Source organism: Lutjanus erythropterus, chromosome 16 (assembly GCF_056507025.1).
Source record: "Lutjanus erythropterus isolate fLutEry1 chromosome 16, fLutEry1.hap2, whole genome shotgun sequence".
Taxonomy (NCBI): domain Eukaryota; kingdom Metazoa; phylum Chordata; class Actinopteri; order Lutjaniformes; family Lutjanidae; genus Lutjanus; species Lutjanus erythropterus.
Window position 1 is genome coordinate 12224924 of NC_139332.1, and position 27452 is coordinate 12252375.

A 27452-nucleotide genomic window follows, 5' to 3' on the forward strand; every position below is an offset into this window, starting at 1 on the left:
ACTTTTTCAACAAGTGATGTGACGAAATGAAATCTCAAATTTAGTTCTACTAAAATCTACTAAACATTGACTATCTTTGGTTGTTTTAATGTATTTTTTGCTCCTTTTTACTCTGAAACAATATTATCTTAAATAAATATTATTTACCACAGTGCAAACAAACAAACAAACAAACAAACAAACAAACAAAAACCCACTGAAATCCGATATTCTTTGGCTTCCCGCTGTAAGGTTTTGTATCTTTGTACATGGATTGTTTCTGTGTTTTGGACTGCTGGTTAAACTAAAACATTTCATGACATCTCTGGGAAACTGTGTATTTGTTTTCTGATATTTTATAGACTAAATCTTTGGTGTAGCTTTTGGCAACTTGCGGTCATTCTCTGTAAAGATGAACGTGGGGCACCCCAGGGGTTGGTCAGTGGAAAAGTCACTAATTACATCTGGTGAAAAACTTATTTTAAGATCATATAAAAGTTTTGTTACGTCAGCAGAATATTTAACATGAGAGAGAAGTACAAACACTCAATACATAAAATCAAACAGGTACAAACAGACATTAACATTTGAGATATTCAGCTTCATGCTTTTTAATTTCAGTTGTTTTGTGAGAATTGAAGTGAGTTGAATTTAATCAGGGGCTACAGGAAATAATTCTTCATAATATGACAGTGTGTTTACCTTTTTTTGCTTGTCAGAAGGCACAATGTATCAATATACAGATAAGATTCGATTAAATTCAACAAAAAAAAGAATTATAAAGGTTGGAGAGGGACTTGTGCGTGTGAAATTTACCAGGTATGACTATAAAATTAATCATGAAACTTAAATGTTCATTAGTGCATTCGAATTCAGTAATAATGTTATTTGGCATAAGTGTTACAAAATGAATGCTGACTACAGTCTAAATACAGTAAAGGACTCTGTTCGAAGTCCTTTGTTAGAGGCACTTTTATTTTGAAAGACGAACAGGCAGGAAGTGTTTACATCCTGTTAGCCTATTTCAGCGAGCGCAAAGCACCTGAACTTCACAACTATTCCTGTCTATTTTTCACTCAATGTCTGTCCTAACCATAAACTACAGCGACGTTAGCTGGACAAGCACATAACGTCAAAACACTCTCAGTTATCCGCTTCATGGACGTATCAAGCCGTTACTATTCCCGCTAACTCGGCTTGCCTGACATGGCTGCTAACCCTCCAGGACCGCCGGGCTTTCAGAACAAGACGCGAGTGGCCATCCTGGCGGAGCTGGACAAGGAGAAGAGGCGGCTGCTGCAGAGCCAGTCCATGAACAGCCCAGGAGCAAACATCCCCCTGTCCTCCAGACCCAGCCTGAAGGAGGTGAGGGACAGCGCCGAGCAGCAGCACATCGCCGCCCAGCAGAAGGCCGCCCTGCAGCACGCTCATGTCCACTCCTCCGGCTTCTTCATCACTCAGGACTCCTCGTTCGGGAACCTCATCCTCCCGGTGCTGCCCCGGCTGGAGCCCGACTTCTAACTCTGAACCACCGGAGAAATACTGACAGGAGCCCCGGCCCGGGCGGACATCATGGACATGAAGTCACATGCTGTAATACATGTTGTTCTGTTTCTCTCTGCTTTGCGTTCTCGGTTCTGTAATCAGTGTTAATTAGAGCGCCAAAAGCTCCACTTACAGAATAAAATATGATATTTGAACGCAAACAGTGTTGATCTATTAGCAGACGTGTACATAAAAAAAATCAGAGTCCCTGGAAAGAACAGTGCTGTCAGTCCTCCTGTAAATAATGAATACATTCTGCTGGATTTATAGTCATTACCTTGCTGTTCACCTATTATGATAGTAAATGTATTGCTGTAAGAGTGTAATAACTCGCTGATAAAACACTAATCAGATGTAGGACAGAAATGTGATATAGTGGAGGGGAATCATTTGCACAGTGAGAGTTGGAAGGCAAAAGCAGGAGGACAGAAAAGGTAAAGGTCCACTTTAGTGTGATTGTACAACAATACAAAGGACAATTATACAGTAAAATTTGTTCTCTACATTTAACCTGTTCTCACTGTTGGAGCAGTGGGTAGATAGTTAACAGCGCCTGGAGACAAACTCTCAGCCAGCACCTTGGTCAGGAGCACTGGATTGACTGAGTGTAATATGTGTATTGTGATGGTGGGAGAACATGCAAACGCTTCACAGAGTCAGAACCAAGATTCAAACCCATATAAAGCTACAGAAACTTCAGCCTTGTTTTTTAAATGTGTTTTTGGGAAAAAATCGCATTGATCAGGCTGTAACAAGTATAGAACAAAACCAACATAGAGACATTAAGCATTCATACAAACTGTGCAGCCTATCAGAACTTCTCGTTGCACACCCAGCTAACTTTCTCCTCCTTCAACTACATTTTAGTAATGTATTAGTAGTTTAAGTCAGGCGATTCGGATTGACTGATTTCAATAAGAGATTAATTCATGTTAATTAAGAGATATATGTTATTGCTAATATGGGTGTGAAATCCGTTTAAAATTGCGTTGATAAAGGTCTTAATAACTTTTACATTTAACTTAAAACCTACATAAATCCTTGCAACCTCCAAATGCCCAAGTTTTTCGTTGTGTCACATAATTTGGTCAATCTGAAAAATTATTAGGAATTTGTCCTGCAAGACTTAAATTACTTTATATTGTACTTACATGTTGCACGCGTGATTAATCAAGAATATTCCATTATTTGAAGGTCTGATGTGTAAAATATTTCACATAAACATTTTATCAGAGGCTGTGCAGTCTGCACTCGATTGCCTAAATAAGACTCCATCCATAGGGAAAAGTAAAGGATGCGCGCATTGTAATAACGCTGAAAAAAATGCTTTCCACGTTATGCACTGGTAAAATAGGGCGAAGTGGTATTTGAAAGGGTTATAAGGAAGAAATTGAGATAAGGTGTGGGAAACTCAGAGACTAACATAGACTGGATCCTGTTCTACATACTCCGGTACAGTAGGGGCGGTAGGGACCCAACAGATTGCACTGTAATCGAGTGCAATCATTTTGTAATCATTTGCAAACAAAAAAAAGCGCAGATCGAAGAAATCGGCACTCGATTGCTTTCCCCTGCGGTGTTGTGTGAGTCGATAGCAGAGTTGACGCTTTCGCTGATGCAACACACTGACAGGTCCATCCAGCCGGCTTTTCCCATTCACGTCTCACTGTAAGAAAACCGGGTTTGAGGTGAGTCAGGACATTATACAGTGTAGGTTTACAGCAGACGGACACTGCTGTCAGGTAAACTGAATATATCGATGCTAAATTGGTCACGGCTTTAAGTAGAAACATCACCGGAGCGAGGTAAGGTTAGCTGCACATGGTTTTGCTGCTAACGGGCTAAACAGCCCTAACGTTAGCTGACTCGTTCATTCACTATCACCGTGACGATAAAGCTGAGCTGGCCAGTACGGCAGCTGGCATGTTATCTTAAAACTGACATATGGAAGAAAATGAGATTTTAGTTGTAAAACATAGCTAACGTTAGCCAGTAGCTCCCCGTTTCATGCAAGGCTATGCTAAATACTTACGCCAACCTCCAAGTTTGGTTAACATCAGCGTTTACTTGGCTTCCTCAATGGTTAACTTACTCAGACAGAGCATGTCTAATAGGTTTCATTAACCGGTATGGTTTAATTTTAAAATCGGCATGTAGGAAATTAGTTTATCTGTTATTCATTGTTCATAAAATGTAAAAATGAGTCCCAGCCGGGTGCTACCGCCCGCTATCGTTCAGTGATGATGTGTACAATATCCTCTAAAGACAAAATGTAATGAAGCTGCAGGTATTGACTAATAACAACGCTTGCACTCCTGTCTTCCTCGTCAGAAGGCCCTGCACCATGGCAGACCAGCTAAGTCCAGATGAGAAGTTACACCTCATTACCAGAAACCTCCAGGTGAGAAACACAAACAAACCAACCTTCACTCACAGTGACTGAAATCTCCCAGCGGCTGGGTGGTGTCATTAATCTCCTGGATGTGTGTTGCAGGAGGTTCTTGGAGAGGAGAAGGTGAAGCAGGTTCTTCAGGAGAGAGAGCTGAAGGTGTACTGGGGCACAGCGACCACTGGCAAACCCCACGTTGCTTATTTCGTCCCCATGTCCAAGATAGCAGACTTCCTTAAGGCTGGATGTGAGGTGGGGACGTCTCTCTGAGTATCTTGTCAGTAATTAAAGGGAAAACTTACAACTGAACTTTTTTGTGGATGTCCAATCAGTGTTGATGGAAGTTGTCTTTTGGAGTCATAAATTCTTCAATGGTGCTATATTGACTGAGAAAATAGAGTTTTATTCTGCTGTAAAATCTGTTGTTTTTCCTACATTGAGTGATGTCACAGTGATATTATCGGTGTTAAGGAAGAACTACAGGCTGTTTCAGCTTGGATGTCTGGTCTCTGGGTAGGCAGGTGGTGTGCTATATGATTATTTGTGTCACCTGAGGCTGGAGATTCACTTACTTTTAACTACACAATTGCATATACATCCATAAGCATCATTTCTGCCTTGTGTGTCCTGCGTCCACTTGGAGCGATGGTTGTTCATGTCCTCAGAAATTAATGCTATGTTTATACAAAGGCAAACATGTGATTGCAAAGCAAGCATATCTCCAGCCTGACACAGTGTTCTTGCTGATAAAATAATAACTAAAGGCTAGGAAGGTAATACATGGCATCATTGGCATCCAAAGCTCATGAACAGTAAGGCCAGGAGAATTCAGTTTTTTTGGCCTATATGGCAGAGATGCAATGCATATATACACTTTTTATTAACTTTTCTTTGATGGAAAATTAAATTGTATGTTCACTTGACTATTAAACATGTTGTGTCCAGAAGTTTTCCAGGTTACTGCGAGGTCTTGTCCTCTTTTTCTCTTTTCCCTCTCCCTGTCCCTCTCCCTTTTCCTTTTTACAACATTTCTTCTTCTCTCCCTTCTCACCACCTGTGTTCTTTCAGATTTTGTTTCTCTCTACTCATTTCCTCTCCTCTTTTTCTCCTTCCTGTCTTTCCCTGACTCTTGTCTTTATATTAGAGTCCATCATTCCTCTTAGCACTAACAACACGTCTTGACTGGCTGACTCTAGTTGCCAGTCAATTTATCGTGCATCTTTACAGTATAGCACGCTCTGAGGAATTTATTGTTTCAATTGACAAAATTTACTAGCAACACTGAGGGGACATCTATAGAAAAAGTGGCGAATCTTGGGAAGTTGATTTATACTTGTAGCACAGTCAAAGCTCAGCTTACCAGTAGCTTACACATATGTCATATATTTCTTCTTCTTATTTTCCACAGGTCACTATCCTGTTTGCAGACTTGCATGCCTACCTAGACAACATGAAGGCTCCCTGGGAGCTGCTGGAGCTCAGGGTGAAATACTATGAGCAGGTCATCAAGGCCATGCTGGAGAGCATCGGTGTGCCTCTGGATAAACTCAAGTTTGTCAAAGGAACCGACTTCCAGCTCAGCAGGTCAGTTGTGCTCACAGTACTCAGACAGTCTTAATATGTATTTATTTGGCTTTAAACAAACACACTTTGTAGCTGCAGCCTGGACTTAAACTAATGTTTCAGGTCATGTGTGTTGTCATGTTTGTCAGAGAGTACACTCTGGATGTGTACCGTCTGTCCTCCATGGTGACGGAGCACGACGCTAAGAAGGCTGGAGCTGAGGTCGTCAAACAGGTGGAGCATCCTCTGCTGAGTGGTCTGCTCTACCCTGGCCTGCAGGTAATAATAGCAGTGTTCTAGATGGAGTACTAATGCTGTGTTCCAGACAACTCGGAAATGCCAATGTTCCTATTTGTGAACTTCATGAAGAAACAGCGGTTTGATGTTACACAACTGTGGCAGCACCCATCAAAGCTTGAATTAATACACACTATCATACTGTAAAACCTTTAACATTTTGAAGTCCAAATATTTCACCAATGTTATGAAGCGCTGTAAAATAAAACATAGGATGGCGCCTGTTACCTCATAAGTTGTTTTTCCTCCTCTGTGTCGTTAATGCAAGGAGGCTGTTCTGCTGAAGATTCAGTTGAAGTTTGACTAAATTTGAACTGAGAAATTCCAACCTCCAACATTGTCTTGAATGCAGCATTGCTGTCAGACTCATCCCACTGCTACTAAGATGTTATATATGTCCTCAGGCCCTGGATGAGGAGTACCTCAAGGTGGACGCCCAGTTTGGAGGAGTTGACCAGAGGAAGATTTTCACTCTGGCAGAGAAGGTACAGCCTCCCTCCATCTGTGTACATTTCATTTATATCACCCTTTCACCTCTTTGCTGTGTCTTCCTTACATTACTGACCTCTTCTCTCTCATTTTACAACACATCAATTATCCCTTCAGCTCTTGTGGAACTTGATGATCAGTCTGGGGATAGTAAGTTTCAGGAGTAGACATGAAGAACAGATTATGAAGATCATGTACAGAAATAATTGTCAAAGCAAGGACGATCCTATGAAAAAGTTCTTCGAATATCCTCATGGGCAGTTTGGCATGCTCTGTTTTGAATCGGCCTTTGTACCGTCAAAAGAAAGCAGCAGATATCCTCATTTAAAACTGTCATGCCTTGGACACACTGCAGCTTGTGTGCATCACAGAACCTCTTGCATTTGATTTCAGCACCCATAACGTGCATTTGCATGATGCACTTGGTTCTAGGCAAAAATAGGCAGTGACAATAATTTTTTGATATGTCATATTGATAGCATACCAGCAACAGCCTTTTGAAATCTGAAACTTTCCTTTAATTTGTCACCATCTGTAGAATCGCAAAACATAATATTGTTTGTTTATAGCACAATGACATCTGAATTAATCTAATGAAGAAATGGATCAAGGGCCTTATCATTTTGAGCATATGTATTTATATGTACCTGTCATTTACCACAGTACCTGCCCTCTCTTGGTTACGCCAAACGTGCCCATCTGATGAATCCGATGGTACCAGGACTGACAGGGGCCAAGATGAGCTCCTCAGAAGAAGTATGGCACAGCAGATATAAGTCAAGATCTGTGTGCACATGTTCTTTTACTGCCTGTGGTCAGTCATAACATGATCTGTTTTGGCCGCAGGAGTCAAAGATCGATCTGCTGGACTCCAAAGAAGACGTGAAGAAGAAGCTGAAGAAGGCTTTCTGTGAGCCAGGCAACATCCAGAACAACGGAGTCCTCTCCTTCGTCAAATACGTCCTCTTCCCTCTGCGTGGAGGTAGAAGACTCCCCATTGAATCTTCTTCTGTTGTCTTGGCTTCAGACTTGTACTCTGTTTGTATAAAGAATGTAAAATGAGCTGAGAATTGGGATCATTGTGTTTCAGGGTTCACCATCAAAAGAGACCCCAAGTGGGGCGGAGACAAAATCTACTCCGTGTTTGAGGAGGTGGAGAAGGACTTTGCTGAGGAGGTAAAATATTAACATATTTGTATATTTAATTAGAATAAAAGCCCTTAAAAAGCCCTAAAGGGATAGTTCTGATTATTTGAGGTGGGATTGTATAAGGTACCTATTGATAGTCAGTATATTTCCTACAGTAGCTGGAGCCTAACACACTCCCAGTTTGGAGAAGGGGAGAGGAGCATCAGCACAGAAGCTAAGCAATGAACCACTGTAGGCAGGGTCAGCAGCGAAACCTAAAATAAATCTATCAGCTTAATATATTTATATCTTAAATCTATGTTTAGAGTACTGGCTGCTTTACTTTGCCACCAGACAGTCTTCTCTAAGGGGACACCACCAGTATATAAGCCAAGTTTTGCTCTCTCCAAACCAACCAAACTCCACAGGCAAAATCACTAATTTTACCTCACAGAACTCGGGGGTTCCTGGTCTACTGCTGCCTCGATCAGTTAATTTATTTGTGTTCTTGTGTCACATTGGTGTTTTAAAAGGGCAGTTTTGATTCACTGAAGTCATCCAATAACACAAACAAATGAACAGATCGAGGCAGTGGTAGACCAGCAACTCCTCTGTTCTGCAAGGTAAAATTACTGATTTTGCCAGTGGAGTCTGGTGGTTTTGGGAAGAGTGATATTTGTCTTATATAACAGCGGTTTCCTGTCAGAAAACGCTGTGTTATAGCAAGGCAAAGCAGTGAAAATATTCTAAATATGGCATATACATATCTATTTGGACTTTTTTTTAAGTGGCTAAAATACCTTTTGTTGCTGACCCTGTCCACTGCAGTACATTTCTGAGCCTCCAGGCTTGTAGTCCTCTCTATGATATGCTCTTAATACTCCTGTAGGAAATACACTGACTATCAATAAGTACCTCTTACAACCCCGCTACAAAAAAATCTGAACTATCCATTCAAAGTATGCTCCTGTTCAAATGCTTAGTTTTCCCTGTGTGCTCTGGTCTAACTATCAGTAATGTTTGACCCTGTTAGACGATCCACCCAGGAGACCTGAAGGCCTCAGTGGAAGTTGCACTAAATGAACTGCTGGACCCAATCAGAAAGAAGTTTGAGTCTCCTGAGCTCCGGAAACTTACCAACTCTGCCTACCCCAGCGCCTCAAAGACGAGTCAGTATTTTTACCCATCATCCTCACTGTGTCTTCTCTCTCACACATCCTTGTAATCCTCTTAATCCAAATATCGAGGTGTGACTAAAATGTCCTGCATAAAATGGGATGTGGGTGAGTGTCATGTGAATTGTCATCATTTGTGTGTGTGTGTGTGTGTGTGTGTGTGTGTGTGTGTGTGTGTGTGTGTGTGTGTGCGATCAGAGGGACCAGTAAAAGGTGCCAAGGCAGGAGGAGGAGAGGACGATGAGCTGGCCCCCTCCAGATTGGACATCAGGGTGGGCAAGGTCATCAGCGTGGAGAAGGTAGGACGCCAAGATTGTCACTTGATCCCTGCTCAGCTGATCGATAAAATATTTCTTAAGATGATCACAATCCTCTTTCTCTGTGTTCACATGGGTTTCTTTGTTGTCTGATTTCCAGCACCCAGATGCTGATTCGTTGTACCTGGAGAAGATTGATGTGGGAGAGGCAGAGCCGAGGACGGTAGTGAGCGGGCTGGTGGCCTACGTTTCACAGGAGGACCTGCAGGACAGAATGGTGCTGGTCCTGTGCAATCTGAAGCCCCAGAAGATGAGAGGGATCGAGTCTCAAGCCATGCTGCTTTGTGCCTCGATGTGAGTGTTATATCTGTTCATTGCAAGGCCTTGTTGAATACTCCAATCTGATCACGTGTCATTAGTCAATACAGTATATAACCGAAGGTATGATTTTACACAGAAGTCTGACATACATTGTCTTTTTTTTTAGATTTTGACAGTTTGTAAAGATATTGCTCAGATTTCCTGTTGAATCTGTTTGTACAGTCAGTTGCAGCTCTTTCCAGTTTTAGATTTTTTTTTTTTTTTTTTTTTTGCAGTGTTCAAGATGAACACTAGTGGGTGTAACTGCAGTGATTTCCACATACTGTGACGTCACATGTACATCCTTTATAACAGACCATTGCTGTTGGATGCACTTCTGATCATAGACTTTGGAGGATCATTTTTTAATCAATATTTTATGTCAAATTTTTGATTTTTCTTTTTAGTAAGGAGCTGTATAGTATGCTGGATAATGTACTAGTGGGTCATTATGAGAAAGTGATTAAAGACCCTCGTGCTTTGTGTTGGGGTCCTGCATCACCATGTTGGTGTATATTTCTCAATAATGTCCTGTTCACTGTACATTAACCCTTACTTTGCACACATGGGGCATCCCTCAGCTTCAGTTTTTTTTAAAAATTCCTCTGCTCTCCCTGACTGGTTGATATCTAGTGAAGGGGAGCCCAGGAGGGTGGAACCTTTGGACCCTCCAGAGGGGTCATCGCCAGGAGAGCAGGTCTTTGTCGAGGGATATGAGACGGGCAAACCAGACGAGAAGCTCAACCCAAAGAAGAAGGTGTGGGAGAAACTACAGGTATGTGTACTGTTATTCTACTCAGCCTGGGTCAGTAAATTCCAGTTAGTTGTTAGTCTTTCTTCAAAATATGAGCCAGTGTATTCAGATAGTGTAATGTTTTTTTAATGGAATTATGGCATATTGAAATAAAATCCATTGACTGTATGTGCATAATGATTGTGTTGTTTTTCTGTCTCCTCAGGTGGACCTGAAGATATCAGACGAGTGTGCAGCTCAGTGGAAAGACAAACATCTGATGACCAAACTGGGACAGATCACATGCAAGACACTAAAAGGAGGCAACATCAGTTAGATCCACAATTCACATCACATTCATCACCACCGAAGCTGCTCCTGCCGGCCACATTACCACAAGAATACTCTCATCCACGAATCGTAATGGCAACCAGCATTCAAACTTCGTCTGGATGTTTTTTTTCCTGGAGAATGATGGGACATTTGACGCCAAAAGTCTCAGATGCTTTGGACTGGCTTAGACAAATTATATCACATTACTTTGACTCAATGGGAAAAATAAGAGCCTTATACAACAAAAATGATGTAATTAATCAACCTATGATTCATTACTGTCTGTTTTGTTTAAACCAGGGGATGTTTGGTGTTGCTAACGCACTTAAATATATCAGACACGACTATTTCTGTAAAACATACTGTTAGTCACATAACGAAGGACTTCTGTCTTGAATGTGAGGTACTGGTTGTTCTGGAAGTAACTGGTAAGGAATCTCAGGTGTTTTAGAAGGGACTTAATGCTTCAGTAATTCTCCGGATTAAAATTGCACTGTGTTGATTGCCTTCATCGTACATGTAAGGGCAGAGGCCAATCTGCCAAAACTACTTAATAAGAATGGTTTTATGGGTTTCAAACATCAGATGTATATAAAAATCTATGTGATGTACTGTAAGGCATAGGACGGTTGCATTGCGGGTTCTCTCATCATGTAATCAAATAATGCATCATCTGTAATATGAAATAAATACTGGTTGAATTCTGTGGTCACAGAAATTGAATATATTTGTGGTAGATGAGATATTACATGTGTATAGTTGCCACATTTACATGTTTTAAGACAGAAAGCAGAGAACCACACCTTTAGTACACTTAATTTTTTATTTATAGAAGTAATAACTGTACATAATTCTTTATAATCATCAAGAAGTTGATTTTTGACTCGTTACAAAGAGTCAGTATAATTCACACACCAATGATTTTGCTGGGGGAAAGCATTTTTGTGCAAATAGTGACGAGCTGGATTTTCCACCAAAAAAAAAAAAGGCTTGGGGCCAAAGTGTTAGATACAGAACATTTAATAAAAACACTGACCTCACACTAAGTCTACTCCAGTGTATCAATCATCCAGGGCCAAGCGTCACACCCACAGCCCTCTAAAAGTGGTTTTCAGATGAAACAGATTCTTAAATATTTCAGATTTGGTAGGAAAAGGTGACTGACAGTGCTACTAGTGGAAACAACCACACATAAATAAATAGGATACTTGTGTTACTGTTTTCCTAAAACCTTTCTCAGAGTGTGTCGGTCCGACCTTTACTAAAACCCAAGAAGAAGATTGTGCAGGATATATGGATGCATCTAATGGTTGTTTTTTTCAGTTGCTGTAATCAGATGCTTTTCTGTATTTAAAGTTTATCATCTGTAGCTTTACAAAAGTGCCTCTGTCCTAAAATATCTTCCTCTCATTCTTGTGAGTATGCAGCATCCCTTTTTCTGAAATACGATTCCTGATATATATCTATCCACACAGTGAAAAGAAACTGGCTGAGACGATTTGATTTTACTCAGATCTGTAAGCAAAGAAAGCGATAAAATACTTATTTGCCCTTTAGTGGATGCTATTGACTGCCTTTTCTGCTTACATCACCAGGAAAAGTATATCTTATATTACAACAGGGAAAAAAAGACTAAACAGACAGTAAACTCTGTACAGAAATGCTTTGTCAAGACAAACCCTTTTTTCTCTGAGCTGCAGTGACCACTACCTAATCCTGCCTCTGGGAGGCGATCTCACACAAGCCAAATATTTACAGTCCAGCCAGTTCATGTACACCATTTCATCCTGAGGGACCTTAATAAGAGATAAACTATAGCTTAGAAAAATACTCCAGGATAAAGCTATCATAAGAAATTGGGAGCGACACATTTTTTTGCATAAATATGTAGGAAGGCCATTATAGGCTAAGGCTTTTGGAGAATACACGCAACACTCTGATAGTTATACGTCTCAGTAACGTCAGTCCTTGCTGTGAGTCGTCCTTTCACTTGCTTGCTCCTCTGGCGTGATCCTTTCAAAACAGTGTTTCAATTGTGTCCGCTGTCACTCTCGTAGCTGAAGGGGGGAGATGAGAGGAGGAGGTTAGACGTTAGGGCATCAACATAATACAGTTACAGGAACACATGTAATGAGTATTCTGTCCTAATGTAATTCAGTTACTGAGACATGATCATGAGTTTCAGGTTATGGCTGACTGAAGCACATGCTCGCACATTTTGACTGGAAGCTGTAGGCGAGCTGGTGGACTTTGCATTGTGCTTGTGTGTAAGGGGGCTTGTGTGTGCAGTTTTCTCTGGATGGCTTGGGGAGCAAAAAAATGTGCTCTTTAAGGCAACGTCAAACTGCTTAGCTGTTTAAGATCATGGTAATGATGGAATTTGCATTTTGCTTTTTCATGACAATAGAGTGGCACGTGAATTACTGATTGATGCTGGCACATGCCTTAATGAGTTTACACACTCAGCAGCATGACCTTAAAGTTAATATCATAATTTTTCATTTATTCGTTTGTAGCAGGAAAAAAAAAACCTCCATTCAGGAGCGACACCTTGCTGATACGCCTACGGTTGTTGCAACATGGAACTTTTCTCTTAACACCTGCAGCCACTGCTGCTAACTCTGCTGTAGCTGCCAATAGTTAGTTATCTCAGTTAGCAGTCCTATTAGACTGAAACACAGCAGACAGGGAATACAGTACTGAGGTGATTTAATGCGGCTCTGACCAGAACTCTGACTGTGGGGACGATGAAGACATGGGGTCAGACGGGGACAGTAGGTATAAATAGTTGAGAGGTTAATTTTGTAAGTATACATCATCAACTGTGTTGATAAATCTGCTAGTATTTTGTTTTTGTGAAGTTACGAGTTGTTTAGTCTCATGTTTTGTACATTGATGTTATACTGTGTTGAAATAAATTAACAAAGCGTTCAGTCTTCTTGCTGGTTGTTCCAAGACATTCAAAATCATTGGGGCTTTTGCTGTCAGCAACAACAGGCGGCTCGCTTTGTGCCCCAAAAAATGTCTATTTAAATAATTAAATCAATACCAGAAACTAGTAGTTGACTAAAGCCTTGAAGTGGTGACCACTAGTCAACTAGAAAAATCTTGTGTTGGGGGCAGCTATAATAATGACTAGGGCTGTCACGTCCTCTAAATCAAAAATCAAAAGAAATCCAAGTATTATTAAATTCTGAAATAAATTATTTAAATTTGACCATATGGTCTCACTGAGGTACATTCCCAAAAACTATGGCTGCTGTATCACATTTCACACCATTATTCTTTAAATAATTTCAAAATGTAAATAAGAGCTATCAGAGTGTAAAACTAATGATCCAACTCAAGAATCTATTGTCTAATAATGCCATAGCTGTCATTACTAAATAAAATGTATAACTCAAAATTGTGGCTTTAAAATCAAAAGTCAAATCAAACGGTAGTTTGGAAAATGGTGACACATCTACTTATGACTGAAAACCATGGTTACAAATAATGATGAATGGTCTTACTTGTTGTCTCATGAGGTGTTATTCCACTCAGATGTTGTACTCCTCCTAACACTGCTCCGTTTCCGTCAGCACTGAAGTCCATATTTGCTGAACAAGCAGGAAGATTAGGTGAAGGACTGATAGTCCCATGCGCTGGTTTCTTAGCTACTGGTGGAGGAACTTTGTCAGACTTCACCCCACCATTGGAGAAAGCCGTGGCCTTTGATTGGTCAGAAACCTGCATGAGTTCGGCTGTCAAGCTTTGCTTCAGACTTGCCTGAGCTTCAGGGGAGGAGGCAGCTGCAGTCTCTATGACAACCTTTTTTGTGCTCCTGGAGAAGATAAAGCTGGCGGTAGAGGCTGGGGACTTGTGCATGTCACATCCTTCAGGCGATTTCAGGGACAGAGCCCCTGGTTCACCACCAAAACTGTATGTGGACGTTCTCGCACCCAGTCGAGATGGAAGACCATCTCTTGAAGACATGGCTGCAGTTTTCATACGTATGGCTTCCTGTAAGCGCATGGAAGGGGTGTTTAGTGTCACAGAGGATGTTTTTACCATCTGAGGGGGAGATTTTAGTGACAGAGACTTGCGAATGGGCTTCTGTGGAGTGTTCTGAGGTCCTGCAACTGAGACTGGACAGCTCTCTTGAACCGGAGCTTCCTGGTTTGTTGACTTGTCTTCTGATGGAGTTTTCACCTGATCTTCAGTCATGTTGACTGATCTGAGACGAACCATCTGAAGTAGGGAGGGGGTGACTAGAGGTATGTTAGCATCTTCTTTGGGAATGGGTGCACTTTTGTGGCGGGAAAGGAGCTCCTTACTCCTTGCATCTCGATATCCCACACTGGGCTGTCTTCGGAAATTAACCCCATGGGTTAAATTCTCTGCTGGTAGAGGGGGTGCTACTGGGACAGTAATTGGAGGTTGGGCACTGACGAGAGGCTCAGTGGGAGACTGATCTTCATTTTTCAGAGAGTCTCGCTTCAGGAAGCTAATGGGAGGAACTATCGCAGAGACTGATACTGAATTTTCAGTTCTTGTAATAGGTGTCAAAGGAGATGCCTCCACCGGTGGAGATGGGACACTGTCATGCTGCACTGGTCTGACAGAAATCTCCACACCAGCGTTAGCTTCAGAGGTTTGCATGACAACTTCTGGTTTGGTGTCAGTTACTGTTTCTGGAACAGCAGAGGGCAAATCTGGAATTTGTTTAGTCCCAGCTTCACTCGAATCCTCAGCTGTCTTTGCAACTTCCTCTGTTGGTCTTTCTGAGACATCCAGGACTGGGATACAACTTTCTGTCCCATTTGGCACACTGTCTGTCTCAAAAGGTGGAGGAGGTGGAGGAAAGTCAACCTCATCGCCTCCATCAAAGACAGAGTCCCCTTCCAAAGGAGGTGGGGGAGGTGGCCAGCAGGATTCTGTGACATGGCTCTCCTCCTGTACCCTTTGTAAGTCCTCTGGTGGGGTAGATACCGATGAAGGAGGTGTCTTCCTCGACAGAGGAGGCGTAGGGTGGTAAGGTGGGGGAGGCGTAGGTGGTGGCGAGGTCTTACAAATTTTGGGGACCTCTACAGAAATCGTCTGCATGGATGTGACCTCATTTTTCTCCATCTCATTCTCGCTCTTATCAACTACAACTATGATCCCATTCTGTTCAGAGGTTCCTTGGCTCTCAACAGGTAAAGGAACTTCTGTCGCAGCACTGCTGCTTGTTGTCTTTAATTCTATAGCCACTGGGAGCTCTGGTGACACCAGTTCCTCTCTGTGCAGTACTGTTGTGGGTTTCTTCATGACAGGAGGGGGTTCTTTCTTTGGAGTTCTCTCTTGACTTTCTGATGCCTTCACTACAGGGTTACTACTCTGCTCTTCTTTCTGAACATCTACACTTGCTTCCACCTTCTCTTCTTCAGTACATGGACATTCTTCCTTAGTCTCCAGCTCCTTGTGACCACCTTCAGGACCTGTTGCTATCGATGTCTCAGGCTTTGCTTTGCTTTCTGACAATTCTAAGACAGATTTGTCAGGAGTTGATTGTTCTTCAGCTAAAACCTGCATCTGCTCCTTGCTGGTTTCAGTCTGGGTTGCTGCCTGTTTAACTGTGCTATCCCGTATCTGTGCTGGTTTCTGGGTTACTTTGCTGACATTCGGGTAAGGCCCACACAGGAGCTCAAAAGAGCGTCTGTTGTGAATCCATGTCTCTGGAGGAGGAGGACATGGTGCTTTGACTTTGGGAGGTGGTGGGATGTTCAACAGTTCTCTGACTTCAGCGCTCAAAGTCGAAGGATTGTTATTCGGAGCAGCTTCTTTTGCAGTAGCGGGTGGAAATCCCTGTGGGGGCACACTGGGACTACATGTGGAAACATCTGAATTTACAGGCTCAGATGTGCCGGATGACAGAGAGGTAAGAGAGGAGGAAGGGGAGGCTGCTGAGGATGAGGCTCGAGACACAGACCTCTCTGGTTTGACCGGTTTCTTCTTCTGTTTGTCAGGGGAGGTTGGGGAGATGCCTTTTGGGGAAAGGGTTGGAGTGCCGCTCTGGCTGGAGTAGCCACTGGAAGGGGACATGGTCCGTTCAAATTTACCCCCTTCCGAGGGAGTTTTCTGTGGGGAGGAGCTGCTGGATTCTGCCTCATTGGAAGAGGCCTGAGTGGGGCTCAAAGGACTGGAGGAAGTGTCCACAGAACTGGATCCAGTGGAGTTCAGCACACTGGTGGTGATCTTACTGCTATCCGCAGTAACTGATTTGATCTCATCCTTTGCTACAAAATTTCCTGTGGCATTTGTCACCTCTCCAGACACAGAGTCATTGAGATCTTTGCTCTCCACCAGAACTATGGTATTGCTCCTGATTTTATTATTATGAAGAGAGTTCGTTCTCCGTGGAGGTGCTGGGGGTTGCTTGGTCTTCATCACAGATAGACTACGAGTAAAATTCTGTTTGGTCTTTGCATCCTCCCCAGCAGCAACTGACCCTGAAACACCAGACTCGGGTCCTTGACCTTTAACAGCCATTTCACTTTTACAGCTGTGGCTGCTAATCATGCTAATTGAGCTACGGAGACTAACAAGGTCTTGGTCCATACTCAACTGCTCTGTCTGGGTTTCCTGTCCATTTAGACGCACTCGCTGTGAGTTGCTACTACGTGTGCTACCCTTAGAGGATGCAGGGGAGGAGTTTGAAATAATGGTCTTTGAAGACTGTGACTCGCTCCAGTTTGACCCTGAAGTTGATGTGGGCATCAGCATGGAGTCATGGGAATTGTCAGTCTGGGAACCATCACCATCTGATCTTCTGGACAACAAAGGGCTGACTGATGAGTCCCCGGATGTCAGGCTGCTTTTGCTTACAGTGCGGACACTACTACCATGGTTTACACTGCTACCACGTGTCCGGCTGCTGCTGCGGTCAATCTCTATAACTTCAATCGAGGCTGGCAAGACCGCATTAGGGATGATTGTAGACAAATATGTGGCCTGAGGAGATATGGACATCACTGGGCCCTACAGAAAACAGAAATAAGAATTTCCCTCTTAAATATCACAACAGAATAGGGTAAGATACTAAAGAGTGACGTTTCAGAAAAATAACTTGAATTTGACAGCCATATCTATAACTAACTGCTTTAATTCTTACCTGGGGTTCCTGGAGGAAGCTAAGTAATGTTGAAGGACAGAAGGAGGAAGAAGTGGTCATGCCAGGTACGGCAACAGACTTTGGTCTCAGGGTTGAGGGGCAGGGATGGGAGCCAAAGCCCTGTTGGTTGTCAGGCTGCTCATCTTGGTACATTTCCTGGAGGTGTTTCCTCAGCAGCTGTTCATCTCTGGATGCCTGCTTGGGAGTGGAGACAACCATTCATATGTGATTAAAGAACACAAAATCTGTAATGGATGTTAAAACTATTCTGGATGAATTAATTCTTTCTGGAGAACCCCTTACCTCCAGCTCTGAAAGGTGCACCCTCGCTCCTTCCTTATTTGCTACTGAAGTCCCTCCATCAACCGTGGGAATGATAACAACACCTGACTGACTGTTTTTGACCTGTCCATCATTATTTGGGGGCTGGGTAGAAACAAGCTGCTGGAAGGTTGAGCTTCTGTGCAATGCTGGGAAGAGGGAAGATCACTGTCAACAACATGTTTACCAATGAGGATACATGATGTCTACAGGTTTAGAAAGGATGATGGTGTGGACATACCAAGTTCTTTCTGAACCTGGTTGGGAATACCCATGATGGTGGTCCTCCTGCTCCTCTTCCTGGTCTTATCTAATCTTTTTACTGGATTCAGAGGCTTAAATGTAGAACCTGAGAGACAGGACAAACCATTATTATAGTAACTGAATTTGAGGGTGGTTATTTTTGCAATGAAAAACTATCCAGCACAATAAAAAAAATTGTGAAATAATGGCACATGGTTAATTAGCCTGTCTACCAGAAAGCTCTTTTTTCTTTCTTTTCAACTTCATGATTACATATACAATTATAAAGAGCACAATGTACAGTGAGATTCAGTCATTGCATTTAACACATAGTTTAGGAGCAGTGGGAAACTGCTGTGTTGCACTCAAGGACACAACTCCAGTTCTAAGCCAATGCCTTGGTCAGGGGTACTGACTGAAGAATTGACCAAGCATACATATTTGGTCTGTCAGAAAGCCCAAAAAGCAAAAAAATTCATGGTTTGGATTAAAATAGATCGTTAACCACGTGTTAGAAGTTTGTTTTTAACTTTTCCCATGTGTGAAAGGGAGCAATGCACTATAGTGCATTGAAACCCAGCAACATATATTGGGAAACTGGCTTCTCCAAAGGATTTTAAAGATGATGTTTGAATTATGGATCAGAATACCAATCACACATCTTTTTCTGCACATGCACACAGTCACACACACATACACAGAACGACACACTCTGCCTTCCAGCTGTGATATGCAGAGGCAGCCGCAGCGCTGTCTTCAGACGCTCAGAACTTTTAAGAAACCAAAAAAAGCTTCAGCTGTGTGTGTCTGCGTGTGAGTCAAGTTCATTTTCCTTTGATTTCACACCATAACTGCAGAGGAACGGAGCAGCTGGGAATGAGACGTGCATGCTAAATAAGTACTCGCCCGTGACTCGTCATAAAGCAGTAAACTCAAGCTCAAAGTGCTTTCACAGGCACAAGTACAATGATTAGCTCCTATTTCACTGAGATGAGCAAGATATGGATGCTTCCTTTTCCAAGTCTCTCTGTAAACACACACACACATTTGCACACATACATAAACAGGGTGGCCGTTTACCTTGGCGGGTGAGCACAGGCCTAGTCGACACAGCAGAGGTTACTGTGGTATCAGTACTCCCGGTGGTGGATCTTGTCTCCGGAGAGCCACCTCCGTCCTTGGAGCTGATATCCTGCTCCGGACGCAGAGTGTCGGTGGACTGCAGAGGACACACACACACACACACGCAAAGAGCAGTGTTTAGTTAGGTAGCATTCTTTGTGTAGAGGAAGTAAAGGAAAATGATATGATGTTATCCACAGAGCTTTTGGGATACTTACTGCAATGCTCTCATCGTCAGGAAAGCTCACTCCATTCTTGTGTTCTGTGTGAACCGAGCAGACAAAGATCAGAAGACAAATACACTCAAACTCCATCCATAACCATGTACATACAGCAGGGTTGTTCAAATACTGATACCAGCAGACCTGGAATTTAGTCATCTTAGGCACAAGGCAACTTGGCCTAAGGTGTTGTCAATTCTTTGAGGGTACAAAGGCCAAATCCAGTCCACAGAAATTATTCATTTACCTTAAGGGTTAAGGATTATTCTGTTAATTTGTATTTTTTTTTCTAAGCTTTCATTATTTTGAGATTCTAAGTCAGTAGTTTGACAGTTTTGAAGTTTCTCAGTATAATGACTCACAGTATCTTCTTTTCTTTCATTATGGACTTCCACAGAGCAGTGAAAATATGAGTGTATGTAACATGGATCTAGCCGCCGATCAGTGTTAACAGAGACTCCTGTCTGCAGTGTAAACCACAGAATTGTAGCATACCATTAAGCTTCATGATCAAATAAAGTTTATAACACAATGCCACATCTGTTCATTATTAGCACCCTCCTTTTCTCGTGCTTGTTCACATGGACACTTTCTTTCTCTCTCTGCTGCTGTTCTCGCACTTCAACAGCCCAGTTCCCAAATCACACCCGCCACTTATTATGTGTGCAGCATTTAACTTGATGGTGCCCAGTGGGAATCTCAATAAAAGACACTGGTTAAAAAAAATGTAATGACAGAAAAAAGGAGAAAACTACAAAATCAGTTGGGGCAGTGCACACGGGGCATTAAGGCCGCAGAGTGTATCATTTAATTTTAAGGGGCATAAGGCCAAACTGAGGGGGCACAGCATCCAAAGCCATCGCAGTGTGGTGAAATTCCTGCCTTGGATACCTGTATCGGAAATGTCTCTGATGCAGCGGATATCGGCACATGTGCATCTAAGCACTAAGCTAATGTCACATAATTTATTCACCCCAAAACGGGTCCCTGCTACTTCCCAGCTGCGTACTTCCTACACAAGTGTCTACAGTGTGAACAAATATGCTTTCATATTTATAGTGAGCTGTCTGACCTTCCTGCTGTAGGATCTTGAGTCCCTCCTGGGCCTCAGTGTGCAGGTCCTCCAGGTACTGTGGCCTGCTGCCCTCGATGAAAACATTCTCCTGGTAGTGCTGAGAGGTCGTGTAGTGGACGGCCAACCTCTTCTGGTCTTCATTCCCCTTTGGGCCAGCTGTTGTGATGGTGGAGAAAGAAAATGAAAAACAGAGAAGAAGACAAATGTAATTGGTTTACATGGCAATTTTTGTGCTGCTGTGTCCTAGAGCGAGCATTTCAGGGAGCATTATAGTCACTGTAAATCAGCTGGAATGGGTACCAGGCTAACACTGACCTTAAATGTCATTCAACAGCAGCTTAGTACACTTCCTCTCCTAATTACTGTGTATCTACCTTTTTGCCCATTTTTGCTCTTTGGACAAAAAACAACACACTTAATTCTGATGTACATCAGCTTTCTCCAGGCTGTTAAAACTCAATTTCCCACTGAAGTCTTCCCACAGGCACATAATTCACCTCTTAAATATAAACATCAACACAAGTACAAACATACGCAACAAGTGTCCATTTGCCAAAACAGTTATCAGCTTTACAGTGAATCCTCTGCACCTCCACCTGGCGTGAGCGTGTGTTTATCTGTGCACCTTTGACGCAGCACACACTTCAAATCTCCTCAGCCAAGCAGTTTGGCGGGCAGACGTCCCAGCTTGAGCAGACTCTCAAAGGTATTCAACTATTGCCAAGCTAATCTCCTGCAGTATCTCTCTTTCTCACTAGGCCATGGAGGATTAGATGATCTGGATTGTCCCCATGTAAAGATGCCACTGGACCTCCTGCTGGGGGACCTCCTGCATGGGAACTGGACCGGGCTCTCCCTTCAGGAGAGCTTTACTCAATGGTAAAGGACGGCCAGAAACAAGTGGAGAAAAAACAGAATTGAAAATAAAGTCAAGCACTAGATGAACAGCAGTCAAAGCTTTCAGGGCCAGCTGGTTTTGCAGAGTCGTAAAATCTGAGCTAATGATTGAATTATTTTTGTCCTGATGTTGCAGCCTTGTGGGTGGAAATCAAGAGATGGCTGGATTTATATTCTAATGCACTGAGTAAGTGCACACAAACCTTGAAGGGACAGCTCAACCCAAAAAGCAAAAATACATACATACCGAAAATACATACCAATATATTGGCCAAATATTGGCCTATCACAGCTATAGCAGTCTCTCTCTCTGTCTCAGTGCTGTGATGTCATTTTGGACAATAACGTTAAACTGTGAAACGTCTTTGCTTCATTACACATCTTTGTCACAAGTCATTACAAACAATGTGTTTATGTACGTATTCTATATTCTGTATATTATATTCTATTTTAGAGTATTGACCAACATACCAGAATATTTTTAGTATCAGTATCAGTTGAGCTCTAGCACTGAGCACCACAAGCCAAGTATCACCTGGTTCCATTAGAATCCAGACATCTTTATCGCCAATATCTCTAAAACTCACCAGCCTAATTTTTTTTGTCATCCCATTCTTGTGAGCGCAATATCTTTGATATCCTTGATGGAATTTCCTCAATGTTGGCTTTGATCTCGGTGGTCAAAGAGGGAGGGGATTTCATCAGGCTTGGCACAAACATCCACTTGGATGAACTTATTAGATTTTGATGGTGAAAGGCCACTGTGACCTCACCAAACATGTTTTTGGCCATAACTGAAGAACTGATACGCTATTTAAGACAAAATTTCACACAAATGTCTAAGAGAATACTAGCAGTAACTAGTTAGATTAAACTACTTATATGTAATTAAATTGCAAAATAAATGTAACTGTAATCTGTTGCAGTCACTGCTAAGTGCACTCTTCTAGTTTGTTTTGTTTTTGACTATTAGTATTAGTGTACATGGCTTTTGTTTGCTTTTAGCTGTGCAGGCTATATAAGTGATGTAAGATGTATATTGTCTGTTATTAGCTTATCAAAGGTCAAAACGAGGTGTCCCCTTTCCCTCCTTTGTCACTGTCAACACTGTGGCTCTCAGTCTCGCCTGGTTAGGTAACACTGTGCCACTGTGGATGTACATAGTGTACATGTCTGTGTGCGTAATGTAACAGACACTCCCACCCCTATCCTCCCACATTCACACAGGTGAGGCGGCCCAGACACAATGCCTTCCCCTGTGTGTGGCTGTGGGAAATCTCAGGTCACTGTGAACCTGCGACTGTCTGATGCAATCCAAGGAGCGGAGACACATTTCATTCTAAATCACACAGCAGAGGGCATGTTACTTACATTTAAGGTGCTGTGCTCTAACTACCCGTTGTGATTAACTGGAAAAGCAGCACTGGATGAGATTCCGCCAGACCCCTGCAGGAGGTTTAGGATGATTTAGACGATCACCAAAAGACTCAGTTAAGCCCTTTATCTCATTAGAGAGGACCCCCCAACTGCCTTCAATGTTAATACTCGCTTGCCAGTGTGTCTGTGTTTGTGTGTGAAAGAAAGACAAAAGCAGCAGATATCATCCCTTCTCTCCACTTTATGAATGAATCATCTTAACCGTGCAACACAAACTTTTTTGGATATATTAAGTATCTGAAAAAGGTCAGCTTCACTCCAGAAACTTCAATCAAAGCAGAGTTGAATAGTATTACTGTCACATAAATCGGTGCTCACTTTTGTCAGCAGCCTAAAGTCAAACCTGCCGCCTGCCAAGTTCCTCCACGTGAGTCAGCACTCACCCTTCTTCTTGAAGACAGACAGCAGAGAGTGGATGCTCTTCCTCAAGTAGATCACCATGCCTACACCGGAGCCATAGCAGGTACAAAATACGAAATATTGTGGTAAAGTCCAACAAGTCCACTGCCTGTCAGTGGTGAGAAAAATCTGTTTGTTTTAGAAAGAAGATCCAAATGAGGATAGAAAAATGATGAAGTGTGCCAGCAAGAGATGAAGCTCTCTCCTCTTTTCTACACAGTGTCTGAGCGACTTGGGAAGGACAAGTGCACAATAAGATCTGCTTCCAGCTGAGCAGCCTGTCCCAGCTGCCTTATCCCTGAGTCTGATACCCTCCTCCCTTCCCCCTCCGCTCTCCCTCTCCCTCTCCCTCTCCCTCCCTCTATTTTGCTCTGTCGCTCACACTGGCTCTCTCCATTGCGCTTCCCTCTCTATTGTCAAATTAAGAAACCCCCCCACCAGCTAAAAGCGGCTGTCAAAGTTTGGCTTTCAGGAGGCATCCACCCCCACTTCACTCAATACAGGCCGACACGTGTGATTGTGTGTATGCACACACACACACACACACCATGCATGTGAATCCCCAGTTAATGCTTGAGACCCCTAGAGGGATTCTGACCACAGGTTGGGAATTGAGCTGCATCAATTAATCTATTAATTGTTCATTAAAACTAATTGCCAACTATTTTGATAATCAATTAATTGGTTTGGGTAATTGTGAAGGGAAAAAAGTCAGTGTTTCTTGGTTTGAAAAACCAATAATTCCTCAAATCACACAAAAATTACAACATATCGTAATGACTAAAACAACTTAAATTAAATTATTCTTCATTCAAAGTCTTAATGAACTTAATGAACTATATCCTCCAAACAATAAATACCATATTTTTTGTAGTAAAACAAAACAGAAATGTAATAATTTGCACAAAAAGGATCAAAATTGTTACTTTAAAGCTACAACAAGGAACTTTAATATTGGGTTGATTTTGTAAGGGCCCCTGTGGACAAAGGGCTGGTGTTTGCCTCACCATCACTGCAAAATATAATAAAAATCAAAATAAAATTACATAGTAAAAGTCTCCTACTCATTGTAACTGTAAAAGTTCTACCTCACAGGCTGAATTCATGTGATTTCAAAGAGACCCAGTGGCAGGCATTAAGAATAACTACACAGAAAAAGACAATTTTCTCACAGATGGTCTTGTTCGTTTATGTAGGTCATGTACATTAGATGCATCAGTGTCAAATTGAAACTGTTTCATAACCAGTTAAAAACTCCTTGTAGTAACTTTAAATTAAATTACTCTTAATTCAAAATTCACAAATGTAAACTTCCATTGTAAGTAGATCCTCAGAAATACCCTATTTGTAGTAGGAAAAGAAACCAGAAATGCGAATCAAAAATGTTACTTTAAATAAACTTAATTCTCTAGCAGAGCAGCACTGGAGGCATTCCTCCATGTGTTTATTGTATAATGAAAGCTAAAACGACACCATGATCACTGATATATATTAGGGTTATATAGTTGTATTTGTCAGTGTCCTCTCCCTAATGAAAGCCTTCAGCATCGTGTTTCTGTCTGACGCTCTGTCTCATTATCTAAAGGCTTCAGGGGCTACATTTTGACAGTAGAGGTTGTGTCCTCACGGTGAAAAGCTTTTTTCAGTGCACTGTACTGTGTGTCTTACCCTCTTCTGTATCCCTGCATCATTCTCTCCGGGGCCCTCTTCTCTCCCCTCTGTCTCTGCCAATCTCTACTCCTTCACATCTTTCTTTTTCTCTGCTTTTCTCTTCCTGTCTGCCCCTTTTGCCTTTTAGCCACAGAGGTCTAGTTCGAGTTATAAATAGCTGACACAGCCTTGGCTTCTCATCGCGGCTCCGATGGCGCTGTGTGTGTGTATGTGTGTGGATGAGTTTCTATGTGCCTACTAATGTTTCCTGACAAACTGCAGAGGGTATGAAATACAACACGGCTATGAGAAAAAAAAAACACTAAAAAGGCTGATTCTGTGCCAAACGAGCAACTGGTGCCGTGATCCAGCATTATTTCAATAGCACTTTGGTCCAGTTGCCCTCTGAATGCATGTTTATTCCCAATAAAGTGGCACAGCAGGGGGCTACAGCTGGCTCATACTCCCAGACCAGCTGGAGGGCAGTAACACAATTACCACCTTCATCCATACACCCACCATCCCTCTTCAAGCTGCACCAACACACAACTCCAGGACTGGACAAAAAACCAGTGGGGATACTAAGCTCCTCCAGTGAAGAAATCTCCACCCCAGCGTCCAGGGTCAGACTGCCCGGCCCCCGGGGTGCTGGCGGTGCTTCAGCCTCGGGTCGCGTGGAGGATGGAATAAGCCGAGGCCTCCAGGAGAGCAGCTTTAGAATATGGGAGTCATGCCAGAGGATTAACTCTGCCAGTGGCTTAACCTGTCCAACTCTTCACCTTAGCTTGCTCGTGACATTTGTTTTCCCTCGGTCACAACCTCTCATCTCACTCTTTTGCTTAAAGGCACAATATGCAACATTTTCATATATATTTCATATAAACATAATCCCCTTGAAATGTGTGGTGGTGGCTGTATCTGCAGAGAATCCGCCCTCCTTCCTGTATTAATTTTTTTTCTCATTACTTTGCTGTGCTTGGGACGCTTTACCAAACCAAAATGTTGTTATTTGACACCGTGGGAATGAGACTCAACAATCAACCATCTCTCTGGTATGTTTGCAACTCAGACAAATCCTGCTGATTCTACCTCTGCTCCTTTTTAAATGTTTTTTTTAACTTTACACCAAGCTTAAGAGTTAAGTGTTAAGTGGTAAGAAAATAAATACTAGAAATTTTAAATTTAATTATCTTAAACCAATAAAACTTGAACATTTACATTACGTTAATGAGAACAGATTAGATAACTATTTAATTGGTTTAATATTTTATGAAAGCACCAACAGTCATCCCTACAATCTTATTGCAATATCAATATTAAGTATTTGGTCAAAAATATTGTGATAATTAAATTTGTACAGATAACCAACCCTACGGTTGGGTGATTGAATCTACAGCAATCCATCGTGTCAAGATAATCATGTTTACCATGATAAACCATGATAAAAAAGTCCACGATACTTACGGCAAAATTAAAAAGCAAAGTTCTGATGCATATCAAGATATAGATTGTATATGGTGGCCAAGCCTTAAAATACTGAGATATTATTTATAAATCATATCAGCCAGCCCCACAGTGTCACTACTCATTAACTGCTAATCCATACTAATTTATGCAAGATAGTTAACAGTATGGGACATGTGGGAGCTGATGGGCATACGAAAACCACTTTGTCTTGCAGTGATGTGGCTCAAACACTCCCTTTTCCTCAGAAATAAATCCCTTCCACACCCAGTCCCCTCAATGCAGACCTTTACTAACTGCCAATTTTAGGAGGTCTCTGGCCCAGTCTGTGTACCCCCCTGTTGTTAACCAAGACCCCTCATATCAATATTCATTAGAGGACCTAAAGAGACACCATCTGGTCTTGGGGGAGAGGGCAGAGGGGAGAGTGGGGCTTCAAATACCTTTGATTCAACGCACACAACACGCCATTCCACTGCATAAGCAAAATGACACAGGGTGTTACAATAGAGAAAAGTAACATATGCTAACATCACGCTAAGGTTGATTTCCCCAAAAATTCTCATTTTGACCATTAAAATAAAGTAACAAATGCACAAATATCCAACTCCAGGCTGCTAAATACTTCCTTTCAACAATTTTAAATCAAGGAACTGCACCTTTTTAAGGACTATTCAGAAGGTTTTTTTAAGTGTTTAATGTGTAAGGCCAAATATAACATCATAAATCAACTGAACCAGACTGTTGGACTTGTTAGCAGGACCAACAGCCTGTTGGAGGACAATCACAGTTCAGGCAGCCAACAAAACAGGGCTGTTAGAATGTCAAAGGCCAAAAAACACACACGCCTCATTGGTAAGAGCCACATTTAAAATAACGGTAATGATCTGACATGCCATTCTCTTTTTTCTGATTTACATCTCGTAGTGCAGATTCCAGCCAGGTATTGCTGGAGACAGTTATTGTTTTCCTCAATCTAAAAACAACTGATAAGCCGAAATTTTGAAACATGAATACAAGAAAATGAATTATTTGATCAAATAAGTAAAGGCCATAAAATATAAACCGAGTCAGATGAAATCAGATGACGTAAGGCTGTATTTATATGTTCCCAGGCAAAGTTACAGTGAGCAGTTTGTTAGCAGGTTAAAAAGAAGCAAAAGGAGGTTTTTATTTAGATTATTTTATTTTTGACATTATATATTTTGTGGGTATCACTGTGGAAACATCAACTTCAACAACA

At 42.0% G+C, this 27452-nt stretch overlaps 2 protein-coding genes and 1 pseudogene across 8 annotated transcripts in view; 2 read left to right on the top strand and 1 right to left on the bottom strand.

Moving 5' to 3' along the window:
- Positions 1-1072: 1072 nt before the first annotated feature.
- LOC146312783 (SOSS complex subunit C pseudogene) lies at positions 1073-2223 on the top strand (annotated as a pseudogene).
- Positions 2224-2540: 317 nt separating this feature from the next.
- Positions 2541-10971, top strand: yars1 (tyrosyl-tRNA synthetase 1). Of its 3 annotated transcripts, none has more exons than XM_084738319.1 (14): positions 2541-3212; positions 3859-3925; positions 4019-4165; positions 5322-5497; positions 5626-5755; positions 6178-6258; positions 6926-7018; positions 7109-7244; positions 7353-7438; positions 8424-8559; positions 8764-8864; positions 8983-9176; positions 9816-9957; positions 10142-10971. In XM_084738319.1, exons 2-14 carry the CDS (start codon positions 3869-3871, stop codon positions 10250-10252), a joined length of 1590 nt encoding a protein of 529 aa, XP_084594445.1. In that variant the 5' UTR covers positions 2541-3212; positions 3859-3868; the 3' UTR covers positions 10253-10971. The 3 variants fall into 3 exon arrangements, with proteins under 3 accessions (XP_084594445.1, XP_084594443.1, XP_084594444.1); XM_084738317.1 differs by having other exon boundaries at positions 2542-3212; positions 3856-3925; XM_084738318.1 differs by lacking the exon at positions 2541-3212 and adding an exon at positions 3310-3329 and having other exon boundaries at positions 3856-3925.
- Positions 10972-11052: 81 nt separating this feature from the next.
- The window catches only part of nhsl3 (NHS like 3), a 48144-nt gene continuing 31744 nt past the window's right edge, over positions 11053-27452 (bottom strand). For 3 of the 5 annotated variants that reach the window (XM_084738311.1, XM_084738312.1, XM_084738315.1), the window contains 8 exons: positions 20360-20518; positions 19285-19328; positions 19025-19163; positions 17943-18050; positions 17684-17850; positions 17381-17578; positions 13761-17247; positions 11053-12305 (listed from right to left, as the gene is read on the bottom strand). In XM_084738311.1, the coding sequence (XP_084594437.1) occupies positions 12265-12305; positions 13761-17247; positions 17381-17578; positions 17684-17850; positions 17943-18050; positions 19025-19163; positions 19285-19328; positions 20360-20518 (4343 nt within the window). In that variant the 3' untranslated portion in view covers positions 11053-12264. Of the gene's footprint in view, positions 12306-13760; positions 17248-17380; positions 17579-17683; positions 17851-17942; positions 18051-19024; positions 19164-19284; positions 19329-20359; positions 20519-23079; positions 23330-27452 lie in introns of those variants that run through there. The other 2 variants (XM_084738316.1, XM_084738314.1) reach the window with 2 other exon arrangements.

What these genes read in the sequence shown, in the direction of transcription:
- yars1 (XM_084738319.1), top strand. Translation starts at nt 3,869, where the DNA reads ATGGCAGACCAGCTAAGTCCAGATGAGAAGTTACACCTCATTACCAGA. An exon ending in AGAAGGACTTTGCTGAGGAG is followed by an intron (nt 7,439 to 8,423) that starts GTAAAATATTAA and finishes TGACCCTGTTAG; the next exon opens with ACGATCCACCCAGGAGACCT. An exon ending in AGGTCATCAGCGTGGAGAAG is followed by an intron (nt 8,865 to 8,982) that starts GTAGGACGCCAA and finishes TCTGATTTCCAG; the next exon opens with CACCCAGATGCTGATTCGTT.